Source organism: Andrographis paniculata, unplaced genomic scaffold (genome assembly GCF_009805555.1).
Source record: "Andrographis paniculata isolate CXL003 unplaced genomic scaffold, ASM980555v1 Contig83END, whole genome shotgun sequence".
NCBI lineage: Eukaryota > Viridiplantae > Streptophyta > Magnoliopsida > Lamiales > Acanthaceae > Andrographis > Andrographis paniculata.
The window spans coordinates 313,238-328,385 of NW_026137621.1; the positions used below are offsets into that span (position 1 = coordinate 313,238).

Here is a 15,148-nt window from a genome sequence, read left to right on the forward strand (position 1 = left end):
ATCCGGATCCGGCAGTTAATATATATATATATATATTACTTCCTCCGTCCCAATACAATAGTCTTGTTTACCATTTATGTCCGTCTCAAAACAATAATATCATTTCCATAAATAATCATATCACCGTAAAACTATCTCTACTTTTTTTATTATTATTACACAATTGTCACTATTTTTTACATTGATGACAAGGGCAAAAAAGTCATTTATCATTATTTTTTACCAATTACCGATATAATATCAATATTTCTTAAATCTCGTGTCTAACACAATAAGATTATACTTTGGGACGGAGGGAGTATTATATATTAATATACTTATATAATTGTATGTTATGTATACAATGTTACATAGTTTAAATTATTTCTTTGGTATTATAATAATATTGTTAGTTAGATATTTTATATTTAAATTGAAAATATATATTGATTAAATCTAAATGTTTATTTTTTAAAAAAAATATTGATAAATTTTTTATACATTAATCTAAACTTGAATTCAAACCTAATTCATTAAATATTAGACCTGGATCCGAATCCGAACCAGATCGGAATCGACAGAATCGGATCTAGTCACCATTTTTTAAGTTCCGACGGCTCTGATTCTGAATTCGGGAACCATAATGAGTGGTCTGATCCGGATCCGGAATTTCCAGATCCAGACCGGATTCGACCTGTTGACATGCCTACGCACTATTTCACTTCGAAATTGTTATTTTATTTTATTAAAAAGATGTTATATATTATATAAATCATAGTGTTGATTAGCCCTAATAATCAATCTAAAGACTGAATTTAAGATTAAGAGTATGATTGTAAATTTATAATTTTTTTCATAAGAGGAATAAAAAATTAGTGCATAATTTTGTTTTATTGAGGTACTTAATTTCTCTTCCTTCTTTCTTTCTTTGTCTTCTTCCACATATAATTATTTTAATTAAATATATAAAAAATTAAATTAGAAAATTGTAACAATTGATATAAAAAAAAAAAAAAAATTGTATTTTACATGATGTAAGTATTTGTTATCTATATATAAATATGTGTTACATTATAAATATGTTATTTTAAACTTAATAATATGTTAATTTTGCAATATGTTTGTTGTGTGATAAAATGTGTTTATTATAAGGTAAGAGGCCGTATAGATTGACTTAGAAATATAAGCAGAAGCCAAAAGCAGAAGCAGAAGCCAAAAGCAGAAGCAGAAGCAGAAGCCAAAAGCAATTCGATTTTGGGTTTGGATAAATCATTATAAAAGTAGTTTTTCGTAAAAAAAACTGTTTGGACATTATATAGTTAAAAGTTTTTTAAACTATTAAAATTACTTAAAAGGACATGCGGTTAATATAATAGTATTTTTCTATAACACTTTTATAATTTAATTTAAATTTTATAAATTATATTTAAAGATTTTAAATTAAAGTATAAAAATTGTACTTTTAAATTTTGATTATTTATATTTTAAAATTTTAATTTAAGGATAATATATCAATTAAACATAAAATTACAATATAATATTAAATAATTTGTATTTTATAATTTATTTTAAAATTTTATAAATTATATTTAGTAATTTAAGTATAATTAAAAAGTTTATATACTCCTATTTAAATTCAGTATTTAAATTTTAAATTTTAATCCAAATGTAATACATAAATTAATAGTAATAAATTAATTATATTTTTTTATTTTTATTAAAATATAATATACAAGTTATTTATTTTTATATTATATTATATTATTGTATTGTATTTATTATTATTATTAAGGATAAAACAGTAATTTTAAATATAATAATATGTTAATGATTGAAAATGCTTACTCTATGCTGAAATGTGCTATATAAATTGCTATGCGGATCTTGTGTTGCCCTATTATATTTTTTTGCAATATGTTTGTTGTGTGATAAAATATGTAGTATTTATTCTCTATAATATAAGTAATATGTGAATAAAAATAAAAGAAAGTGTCAATATAAATAATTATTTTATTTAAATTTCTAAAATAATTAAATTAGCAACATTAAACAAATGAAAAAGCTATATCAAATAAATTGATTAACAAATCCTCGTAATATATAAAATAATAAATAAAGTATATTAGCAAAATATTATTGAATACTAACACATATAACTACTAGAATAAGTAAAAAAATATCAGTTGATACTAGAATAAGTTAAAAAATATTCCCTCCGGGTCAATTGACCCCTTTCATTAAGGACACGGTATTTAAGATAATAATATTTAATTAGTTAATAATAATAAATTATGATATTATTTTATAATTTTTATGTGATTAATAATAATAGTAGTTTTGAAATAAATTTAATATATATAATTAAAGAAATTTAGAATATGTATTTAAATATTTAAAAAGTATATCACAAAAAAAATATATAAAATATGAATATAATTTTGTAGAGAATAAAATTTTCTATAATACAAATAAATAAAAAATATGTTTATTTTTTTATAATGAACATAAACGAATTTATAAAAGATGTAGAGTTTTAAATATATATAAAAATATTTGTTTTTTTTAAGAGAGTGACAGGGATTTTGAGTGGGTCTTATGATATATGATATTATATGTTATGTATTTAATTAAGTTGATTTATATTTGTTAAATATATTTTAATTTAATAAATTTTACTTAAAATAAAAAAGTATCAATTGTATTTAAACAGAGAAAAAAAAAAAAGTGACAATTAAAATAGGATGAAAATAGTACAAATTTACTGAATTAACTTTATTTAATAATAGCCCTATGATTGAAATCCAACGGTACTAAATAAATTAGCACCTTGGGTAGCCGTCGCCTTGGATACACATATATATTGTTTATTACTCCCTCCATTTCAATCCAAATGGATCCTTCGGGGCGTTGTAGTATATTTAAAAATAATAATATTTTTATTGATTAGTGAAAGTGCATAAGAAATTTTGACAAGAAATTTTGACATTTTTATGATTTGACTTTATGTATAAAGTAATTCTATATTTGTAATTTAAGTAAAAAATAAAAGTATTTTGTTATTAGTATATATTTACTTTTTCTAAAATAAGATATTGATACTTTTGAGTAGGACAAACAAAAAAAAAAAAAAAAAAGGAGTACTTTGAGTTGGGATAGAGGGACTATTATAAACATTATTGCATCAAACGTAATAGTGTACAATTTGTTTGCTTCCATATAGGCGTTAGAGCAAAAATTATTATTTTTTCTCATTGTATATCATTATTATCAATTTTGGTCTTATTAAATTTTTTTTTATCAATTTTGATCAATTTTAATTTCATGGTAGTTGACAGAGAAGGAATACGGTCGTATTAGCTTGAACACGGCCATATTGGATGACTTATAGGTAACTAAGCTCCACATACAGTCAATACTGTCGTGTTTGATTCAACACAGTTGTGTTAATTATCCTACTCTTGAACATAGTTGTCATATTCTGAACACGATTGTATTTATATCTATGTTTGTGTCTATGTTCAGAAAACAGTCACGTTTTTGCCCATATTTACGACCTTGTTCTTACGTCATGTTCATGGCTCATATTTTGGATATAGTCATGTTTGAAGTTACATTTATTATCGTGTTCACATCTTTGTTAAAATTATATGATATATATTTAAAATTTAATAAAACAAATTATGGTTATTTAAATTATAAAAAAATAATCAAATTTTTATATTTTAAAAAAGAATTGAAAAAAAAAAACTACTTCTTGTTTTATCAATTTGAAATTAATTGTTGGAACATAAAATATTATTCCCTTCCTCTCACATATAATGTCATATTTTTTATTTATATTTGTTATATATTTTATTTTATTTTTATATTCTTTTTTAAAAAATTATACATTTTAATCAAATTTAAAATTTATCATTTATAATTTTTTAAAATTTTGATTAGATTAATTAGTATTTTAATTTTAAATTATAAATATTTTTAATTATACTATAATTAATTTACTAATATATTTTAAATTATTTATTAATCCTACTCATCCTAAATTTCCATTTGTACTATTATGTTATATCTAAGACAAAGAAATTATTATTATTATTATTATTATTATTATTATTAGTGTGGTATTCAATACTTGTGTTTGTTTGGGGGATTGGATTTTAATCCCATTATTCATTCAATTTTTTTTTCCCAAAAACATCAAATCAAACACCTATTTTTTATTTTTTATATTATACTAAAAATTAATTTTACATTCAAAACACCACATCAATACTTATTTATATCACATCATACAACTATTCAAATTAAAAATTTTTACTAAAAATTTTCCTCCAAACGGCCAACACCTCATAAACACTTCATGATACTAAAAGTAAATAAAATATGCCTCGTGACAGTGAATGTGTCATGACGGTAAAGAATGACATGGTGGTGTGACGAGTTCAGGTTATGGCTTCAAACTCAAATAATATTTAATTAATAATATTGATAGTTTTAAAAATAAATTTAGGGTATGTTTTTTTAGGGGAGTTTGAAAAAAGTTGGGTTTGAGTTTGATTTTTATTTGAATTTTTGGATGAATTTGAATTTTGTTGCTCCTTTTGTGTTTGGGTTTGGCTGGGGTTTCGAGAGTTTTGATGTGTATTGATTTGATGAATAATAAATAAAATAATATAAACGTATATTAAATTTAATTGATAAAATTTATATTGTATAATTTGATTATAAATTTATATTATACTCAATATATATATTTAAATTTTTATTTATTTGTATTATAAAAAAATTTATTCTCTATAAAATAACATATATATTATATATATTTTTCATTTAATTATGATAAATATTAAATAAAATTTTAATTTAAAAAAAAAAACAGGGCGTTTGGCCCCATTTTACTGTGCACAAAATGGGGCCAAACACCCTTTGCAGAAACATACCTTTAATATATATAATTAAAAATTATTAGAATATATATTTAAATATTTTAAAATTATATATGAAATAAAAATTTTTATAGTACGTGTTAGTAAATTTTATCTAAAATAGAAATGTGTCATTTATTATAAGACAAACAAAAATGAAAGAGATATCAATTGTTATAGGTCGGAGGGAATATAAAAGTATATATCTTCTCTGCAAACTTAAAATAATACTCCCTCCATTTCAAACAAGGTGTACATTTGATTTCGACACGGGATTTTAGGTGGGTAATATTATGTAAGATAATTTAGAAATTATGTGATGTAATGGAGAGAGAAGCATATATTTTTTTTTGAGATAGAGATTAAGGGTAGGGGTGTATTCAATCGTTGATTGGATTTTATTTGAATTTTAAAATCTAGGTGTATTCGATCAGGATTTTAAAAAATTCTTTAAAATCTGAGAGTATGCAAACTTTTAAAATCTTTTAAAATTTGGGTGTATTCAATTAGACTTTAAAAAGTTTTTGAAAATTTTGGTGTATTCAACAATTCATAGATTTTTAAAGTCTATGAATTTTGTTGGATTCTTTAATAAAATTATTAACAATATACATTCTATAAAATCTCTTGTTATGAGCTGACATTTTCAATGGATTCTCAAAATCTAAACAAAAATACTTACTATTATTTTTTATATCATTAATAACTATTTATTATTTTATATGTACTTAATATTTCATTATAATCATATCAGAAAAATAAGAAAAGTATATATGTAAATAGAAAATTTACCAAATATTTTAAAATTTTATATATTTGAAATAATACTAAAAATTATATATTTAAAATAACAAAATAGACTTGCTCAAATGGTTCGAACTGAAATTATCAATTTCGATTTTTTGAAAGATCAAATCAAAATTTAACCGTTCACGATTTTAATTTGTATTTTCTTATTTCGATTTCAGTTCCGTCGATTTCAATTTAAAAACTACTGATTTTAGTTTACATTGTTAGTTTATGTTTATTATTTTAATTCTTTTATTTTTTAATTGTAATTAAAAAACTGTAATCTTATTTTATTTAAAAATAAATATATAGTGTAAAAAGGTTTATAATAAATAATAATAATAATAATAATAATAAAAACAATTAGATAGGTCACTACAAGATAAGAATTAATTATGTTGAATAATAATATAATAAATTCGATCAAAATATAATATAACAAAAATGTATCAATTTAAAATTATTATTATTATTATTGAAATAAAAAATGAGAATAATAATAATAAATATAATTTTTTAGAAGAAATGAATTTTAATATTTTTGTTAAATATTTAAATTTTATATATATACAAGTATAATTATATATTTGAAATTATATAAATTAATTAAAAAAATATTTAGTCCAAAAATTATAAATTCTAATGAAATCCACATAAATTAATAAATAATTCAATCAAATCTATCAAATCTTTCAAAATTCATATAAATCAATAAACAAAATCAATTAAACTCTGTATATATTTTATAAAATTTGTAAGTCCACTGAAGTTTACAAACCTTTTAAAGTCCAAACAAATTCATTAAAATCTTGATTAAATACACTCCTTAAGGGTGTGTTTGAAATAGAATTTGAAAAATAAATCATTTTCATTTATATATTTTTATTGATCTCTTATATCCAGAGGAACAGAGAGAAATTTTTACAGTATATATATTTATTATTTTTATTTTTTTGTACTATTTAATTTTTATAATTTTTAAAATTATTGTTGATGCGTTTTTTCAACAATAAAAAGTAAAATCCGAAATTAAAGAAATATCCCCGAATTTGATAGATGAATGCCTGAGAAACACTGTAGAATACATAAAATAAAATAAGGAAAATAAAATAAAAGACTGGAAAATTAAAAGTGGTGATCCCCAAAAGCAATTCTCTTGAATTTGATCTCGATTGAAGATGCCTTTTTTCGAACAGCACCGGATCCTTAAATAACCCTGTTGAAGAAACGGTTCGAACCGTTATCTGGTCGGTTACCATAACCGCCGTTAACCGCCCCAAAAGTTCTCTTCTATTGACACGTGTGTCAACCGTCCTACCACGTCTGACCTTAAAAAACCGTTCGCCAGTTGCAACTTCCTCCAACCGTTCGCCAATTGCAACTTCCTCCAACCGCCCAAGAACTGCTCTCTCACCCGACCTGCACATGCTACTTCACTGCCCGACCTCATTACACCCGATCTTATCCTGCCTCATCTCCACACCAGACCTTACCATACCCGACTTTCGAATTCGGCTTGTTTGCGCCCGACCTTTAAGCTTGTCCCGACCAAGTCCGACCTTATTGTCCGACCTTATCGCACCCGACCTTACTTGGTCCGAACTCTGCAACAACCGACTATGGTCCTGACCACAGAGCAACCAACTGTGGTCCCGACCTCGGTCCCGACTGCAGACCAACCAACTGTGGTCCCGACCACGGACCAACCGACCTCGGTCCTGACTGCAGACCAACCAACTGTGATCCCGACCACAGAGCAACCGACTGTGGTCCCGACCACAGAGCAACCGACCTGCTCTATTTGCCTTATCTCCTTAGATGGACAGACTGTCTTCTTGACAGACCGTCCGTCCATACTTCTTCCTTGCCCGACCTTCCTCTTGACAGACCTTCCCGTCTGTCCAACTTCTTTTTCTCGATTTCTGGGCCGTTTGGCTTATATCCAGACCCATCCAGAATCCTACTGCCATTAGTTATTATTATTATTATTTTTTGTGCTCAACAATTATATTATTTCAATTTTACAAAAATTACATTTAATTTATTATTCAAGTATTGAATTTACAATTTTTTTTTTAAAAAAAATATATTGAAATATGATCTTACAAAATATAGTATATAACTTATAATTTTTTTTTAAAAAAAAATCGCCAAAAATATTTTTTCATGAATTCTAACTCGCTAAAACTCTATTTTGTTAGATTAATCATTTATTCTTATCCAATCCATTCATTTTTATATATATATATTTTTCAACTGAATTCTCTATTTTACCAAACAAATTAATTATCATTCTCTACCGAATTCATTTTTTCTCCAATTCCATTCTTACTCTCGTTCATCTGCAATTTCATTCTCTATACCAAATGCCCTAAGTATAATTCATTATTTCATATTTTAGAAATATTGCAGAGCATTTGAGATATACCAAAATAAAATATTAGAGAGTGTTTGAGACGGAAGAGTATATATTCTAGATGTAGTAAATAAAAAAAAATATATAGCATAGTGGAAAACCTGTGCGATGCACGGTCTTTTTATATTTTGTTTTTTTATTTATCAAATATTTTTATAATTTTCTTTTGCATGTCTCCTTTGAATTCTTATTAAAAGAACACATCTATAATTTTCTTTTAAAAGTTAAAAGTTACAATTTATATAATCAGTAGTTATATAATTAATATATATGTATAATAGCGAATTTATTTTTTAAATTTAAATTTAACTTAATTATTTAATTTTAAAAATGAATAATAAGTATTCTACATATATATTATAGTATCATATTCTTAATAATTGTGAAATATGATAAATATTATAAATAAAAATAGATCATTTTTTTTTTAAATTTAATATTAAATATAAACTAATATAGAAATTATCTAAAAACAAATAACACGAAAACATCTGTTAATATGCAAAAAAATATATATATATTAAATTATTTATATATAGTACAAAATAATAGTAAGTTACTAACTATATTAATAATATATTAATTTTTTAAAAAATTTCAAAAAAAAGAAAAAAAGAAAAAAACTTTGGAATTACGGAATCTACCTAGCTCAAATTCTAATAAATAATAAATTACATAATCAATATATTAAATTATCTATATAATATAAAGATAATAATAATAATAAATTTTGAATTTTAATAAATATATTTATTAGCTATAATTTTATTAATTATATCAATAATACTTAATTACTTATATAATATTAATGGTAACCTATTAACTATATTAATTTATATAATTATTTTTATTAAAAAATCAAACAAATAAGAAAAGAATTTTGATCATGTTAAATCCACGCCGACCTTAAATATATATTATATAGATAATAAATTACATAATGAATATATTAAATTATCTATATAATATATAGATAATAATAATAATTTTTAATTTTAATAAATATATTTATTAGCTATAATTTAATTAATTATATTAATAATTCCTATATAATATTAATGGTAATCTATTAATTATATTAATTGATATAATTATTTTAATTAAACAAAAAAATAAAACAAGAGTTTTAATCATGTGAAATCCACACCGACTTTAAATATATATTATATAGATGATAAAGTTTAAATTTTAATAAAAAATTTATTAATTAATAATTTTATTAACTGTATCAATTACAACTATATAATATTTATAGTAAGTTATTAATTATATTTATTTTTATTAAAAAATCTAAAAGAAGAAAAAATCTTTGAAATTGTGGAATCCACTGAGTTTAAATTATAATAAATAATAAATTACATATGAATATATTAAATTATTTATATAATATATAGATAATAATAATAAATTTTGAATTTTAATAAATATATTTATTAGTTATAATTTCATTAATTATATAAATAATACATATATAATAATATATATAATATTAATGGTAACGGTAGACATTAAAAATTAAATGTCTAAATTAAATTAAATATCATGTATTTTGGAAGATAATAAAATTTTAATAATATAAATATATGATATTTGATTATTCATATATGTTAATTTTTGTACATAAATATCAACTATTAATGCAAAAATCTGTTTAAAATGGAAGATATCGTACAAATATTACGTGTATAAATAAAATCATAATAAATTTAGCAGCAAAATAAATTAATCTTGTCAATAAAAGAAGTATATAAATTAATACATTTCAAAAAAAGGCAATGATATAAAAATTTTGTCAATAAAGAAAATATATAAATTAATATCTTCCAAAAAAGGTAATGATATAAAGATCTTGGCGAGAAAGGAATGTACACAATCATATCCGTCAAGAATGAAAAACGACATCGGATGGAAAATGAAAGATTACAAAATCTTTATATTGGCCAATCAGGACGCGCCACGTGGCACCATCTAAAAAGGAAGCCAAGCTACCCTCCCCTATAAATAGGAGTCTTGGCCAATTTGAAGACTCGCGCAAGGGTAAGTCTCTTTAGACTCTCTACAATGTTCTTCATTGTTTTTTGTGTCATTCGAAACGTTTTTCGTCGAAAAGTCACCGATTTGGACAAATGATCCAATATTGGTTGACAAATCGATGAAAAGCCCTCTAAAAGGCGACAAAGTCAAACGGAAGACCAAATCCGTTCGGATCAAAGAAGTCATCCAAATCCAAGTTGGAAAAATGAATTGACCTGGGAAGAGAATCAAAGGATCCGAATAGAGAATATGACCCACATATAATTTGTACGGTTTTGTGTTTATCAAAATATAACACAATTTTTTTTTGTCTACAATAACCATATTAATTGGTATAATTATTTTTATTAAAAAATCAAAAAATAAAATAATTTTTTTTGATCGTGTGAGATCCATAGCGACCTCAAATATATACTCCATCCGTCATGCTAGAAAGTATATATATTTCTATTTTGGGACGTCTAATTACAAAGTAAACATTTAATTAAATACTTCATTTTTTTTCACAAATATCCTTATTTTATATCATATCATTAATTTTACACCCAAAAATAAAAATAAAAATATCATTACACTACTTTTAACTACCCACTATAATTAAAATACTATTATTTCATAAAGATAAGCCAAAAGTAATTGTATCCGGAGGGAGTATTGTATAAATAGATTATTATTACTAGTATTATGATTATAATAGTATTATATTAACATGTAATATTAATAAAATAGAATGATTAAAATAATTTTATTAGTATTGTATAATATAAAATTAATGATATATGTTTGTAATATATTGTAAATTGGATATTTATAACGATAAGAAATAAGAAATGAACAGGACTGAAAAATAGTTTGTTAAAGAAACGGGAGCGAGATAGTATACTTCAAAATATTTACCACATTACACACAGCCGCCACCAGGTTATTCCTCTCACTTCTTCCCCATTCGTTTCTTTCTTTCGTTCCTTTTCCTTCTTCTTCTGTGCCCATCCTGCGACCGGTGAGGTTAATATACAAGTATTTTTTTTTTTTATTTCTTTATTTTTATTATATAAGAGAAAAAACTGAATCGCCGGTTCGAACCTGCGGTCTACGGTTCCGAGAGAAGAAACCGAACCGTTTGAAAACCGGTTTCGGTTCGATGGCGGTTCCAGCCGCCGTTGCGAAACCGACTGGGCAAGTCTACTGCTGATCGGCCTGTGTTCATCTTATTTCGTCGGTTGTGCTGCCATCGTCTTTTTAAGTTGAATCCTTCCATTCCTTTTATTTTGAAAGAGAATAACTTGTGTTGAATCCTTCAATCATTTGCAGCTATATTGATGTCTTTACTGTTTTTGGTTATTTGAATCCTTGTTGTGTTATTCTGTTAAGAGAAGCAAGGAGGGTGAGAGTCTTACGACCGCTTGCATAAATTTTGACATGTTTACAGTTTCTGACTCAATTTGATTGCTGAAAGAGAAGCAAACTTTGGTGGTTATTGCTTTGTTATTCAATGTTGTTTAAATGGCTGAAATAGAACCAAATGTGACAATCTTTCAGGCATTTGCAGGCTAGTGCAAGTTTGGTGTTTACTGTTTTGTTATTTGATATTGTTAAATGATTGGAAGAGAAGCAGGTGCCATAATCTTTCAAGTGTATGTAGGCTGCAGCAATTCTGGTGTTACTGTTTCGATATTAATCATTCAAGCATTTGCAGCGATTTTGGTGTTTACGATCTCATTATTTAATGTTTTTAGAGTGAAGACATACGCTTCAGATGTCACTCCCAGCCACACTAGCTCGGCAAATTTCCCTCTTTTGCTCCCGAGTTCATGATCGAAGGTAGCAATTCTCTGTATCTTTGGTTTCATTATTAGTTATTATGTCAGAAAACATATAACTTGAAACATATATATATATATATATCTAATTCAGTTTTGATGATGTGACTGTTCGAATTCTGGAATCGATTATGGCATCTAATGATGTGGAGTCATTGCTTGGAGTTGGATCTGCTCTGAAACAGTTTATGAGAGATGAATCTATTCTCATTTTCAGAGAAATTGCTGAAGAATCTGTTGAGATTAAGCTTTTGTTTACTGATTTTCTGATACGTGCTTTTGCAGTGATTGGTGACGTTGAGGTATTAGTTTTAAATCTCACAGTTAGAATAAATTTTGGACCAAGTAAGTGTTTTCTCAAAGTTAGGATTCTTTGAGTTTTTGACAGAGTTGCTTGGCCTTGAGATATGAAGCACTTGTTATGCGGGAGCAGAAGGCCATTGATGACCCTGGCCTTCAAGTAGCTTGTAAAGAATGGCTAACCTTAATTGAGCATTTGCTTGAAAATGGATTTCATTCGGTTGCACATCAGGTAAACTGGAAATTACTTGTTATGCTGTATGATTAGATCAGCTAACATTGGCTGCGAGTATTAACATGCTAAATATTGTTTCATCTTGAGCCATTAAATTTCCTATAGGCCAGATTATGTGATGCTGTGATGTTAGGATAGCTTTTCTGATTTCCGAAGAACCAATTTTGAAGACGGTATGTGTCATGCAAACCTTTTTTGTGCATGCAGAAATTGGGAATCACCTCTGATACCATAGTTTACTTTGGAAGTGTCAAATTTAAGTATATTTGGACAACATGACTGTTGTCAATGCTCGCAGACTTTGGCCTCATTATCATGTTCTGCTATTGACACACACTCATTTTCAACACAAGTCTGTTGGTTATAAACAATAATCTAGAGTATCATGCTATGCTTTTTCTCATGTTTCTCAGTTTTAACACATCTAAGTTCATAAAGAAAATGGTTTTCTTATTTATACTTGCCATAATGTTTATTTGAGGATCTTTCTTAGAATAAAAAAGGAAGATAGTCTTCTTGAGGTCACGTGTTCAAAAGTATTGAATTTCAGTTTTTCTAGTGTTTTTATTTTATTTTTTTATTCATCATTCACCCACAGATTCTTGTTTTCTTATGTTAAAGTTTCCTTGTTGAACATATGATGAATTTTCTTTTACTGACATCACCTTCTGATTTCCTATCCTTCTCTTGTAATGTGATATCTACATTTAATTTTAGGCGATAATTTTTAGTTCTTTTATTTCCTTGAAATTGAAGGCATGTGAAAGGGCTCTTACATTCCCTAAGGTGAATGTGGGTCATCACCCCAAAATAGATGATTTCTTCAACTACATGGAAGCTGTCAAAAAGATCAAGGCCTTAAAGGATGCTACTCTCAGCACAATTTCTTCACAATCTGGTATGCATTTCAAATTTCTGTTCTTTTAATTATCAACCTCTATTCGATAATTAAAATTCATTGACCGCATTGGTTTGGTATGTAATGTTGGTTATTTATTTATTTATTTTTAAAGAAAACATTGATATGCACTTCATCTGTATGTGCATTAATTGGATTATTTGATGGCGCTGGCTATCTGAATCCTTAGTAGGTGCTTTTCACTAGTTGTTGTATATTAATTAGTGTATAAGGATGCTCTCTTGACATATTGCATGGAATCTGTCAATAATACATGAGTTTCTTGATAATGAAAGGAATATGATAGCAATTTGTGGAGTTGTAGTGATTTCTAAACCTCAGCAATAAATTTGCTAGCAGTTAGATTAAGCCTCTGGATGAATGCTTGCTTGCGAGTTGCTATCTTCTAATATCCAATATTATGATGGAAATATCTAAAACAGAAGTCCATAATTTCCTAACAATGGGCTTCCCTATCTGGATGACATAAATATAATTCATCTGCTGATAGAATACAGCTCATTTATCATCGAACCACAGTTATAGATGTAAGCGCATGCTGCTAGTAGTGGAAACACAGTCATTCAATTGCACGCAAGTGTCAAGTACTTGACTAACCCTACGAAATCTTGTTTGTCCGGTGCTCCGCTCCCAATCTTTACATATCAAAACTTGTGTATATGCATGCAATAAATAGATTTGGTATATATTATTAATTTTTCATGAAAATCAATCAAGCTATAAGGAAATAAGGAATGCATGGTTGCTATCGATTGACACACCTTACTCTTTCAACTTGGATTCAATCGAACTTGGACTGCGGTGATAGTTTTGTGCATTGTTAACGAGCACAATGCTTGCTTTATCAGCACAACAGTGCCTCTAAATCTAGCATCTTGATGTAGAACACAATATAATTGATTGATTTGATTATGTTGGAGGATGTTTTTGTTTTTGTGAGGAATCAGTCCAAGCACAAGCAGCGGCGTACTTGAAGCAAAAGGTGGCGCAGAAACCGAGCCAAACTAGCTCACAAAATTCAGGATGCAGTATGTTTAGGGATGGGATAAAAAAGCATAACTCCAGGAGATTGCTGCATTACTATCAGTCTCCTCTACACAAATAGTTTCTTCGGGTACTAATTACTTCCCTTATCCCACCTTGCTTTCTTTACCTTGCACTTTTAATTCAAATGTGGCTGTGATTCTGGTGGATACATCATCACTGGATTTTTAAACTCATTTTAATTGTAATCAAATTAATAAATTTTTCATGAAAAAGCAACAACACTGTTATAGCTCAAAAACATGTTTCTACTCTACTCTATTCTCAATATTTTTAACCATTTATAATACAATTTTTTTGACCAAAGTCACTTCCATTAATTTCACATTTCCAACTTTTTTTTTTGTTTGTTTGTTTGTTTTTTTTTTCCAGCACTCTAATTTCAAATCTCCTCTTCTTTCCAACTCTCGTATATAGTTGAAAGATTAAAATAATCCTTAAAAATGTAAATATAATTTTATCCTCAAAACAAAAATCAAACAAACAATGTTTTTTTTAATAAAATAAAATAAAATAAAACACAATAGCACGACCGTTTGGGACGAACGAGCAGCATACGATTTCTTCATTTCCGCTAGAAAATATTTCCATCTTCTTTTTACCCTCCATTTCTGTCATTATTTGTTTCTTCTTTATATTAAAAATGGTAGATTGTTGGTAACTTTTATAGGTCAATATTTTTCTAAT

General features: G+C 25.9%; 1 protein-coding gene across 10 annotated transcripts; it reads left to right on the plus strand.

Annotated features, from left to right (window-relative positions):
* The first annotated feature begins 11,101 nt into the window (after window positions 1-11,101).
* Window positions 11,102-14,721, plus strand: LOC127241742 (protein DOUBLE-STRAND BREAK FORMATION). Of its 10 annotated transcripts, none has more exons than XM_051260928.1 (7): window positions 11,370-11,613; window positions 11,683-11,777; window positions 11,880-11,964; window positions 12,058-12,265; window positions 12,352-12,495; window positions 13,255-13,396; window positions 14,365-14,719. In XM_051260928.1, the coding sequence occupies exons 3-7, from the start codon at window positions 11,900-11,902 to the stop codon at window positions 14,520-14,522; spliced, it is 717 nt and encodes a 238-aa protein (XP_051116885.1). In that variant the 5' UTR covers window positions 11,370-11,613; window positions 11,683-11,777; window positions 11,880-11,899; the 3' UTR covers window positions 14,523-14,719. The 10 variants fall into 10 exon arrangements, with proteins under 10 accessions (XP_051116888.1, XP_051116889.1, XP_051116885.1 ...); XM_051260927.1 differs by having other exon boundaries at window positions 11,693-11,777; XM_051260925.1 differs by having other exon boundaries at window positions 11,370-11,527.
* Window positions 14,722-15,148: the final 427 nt, after the last annotated feature.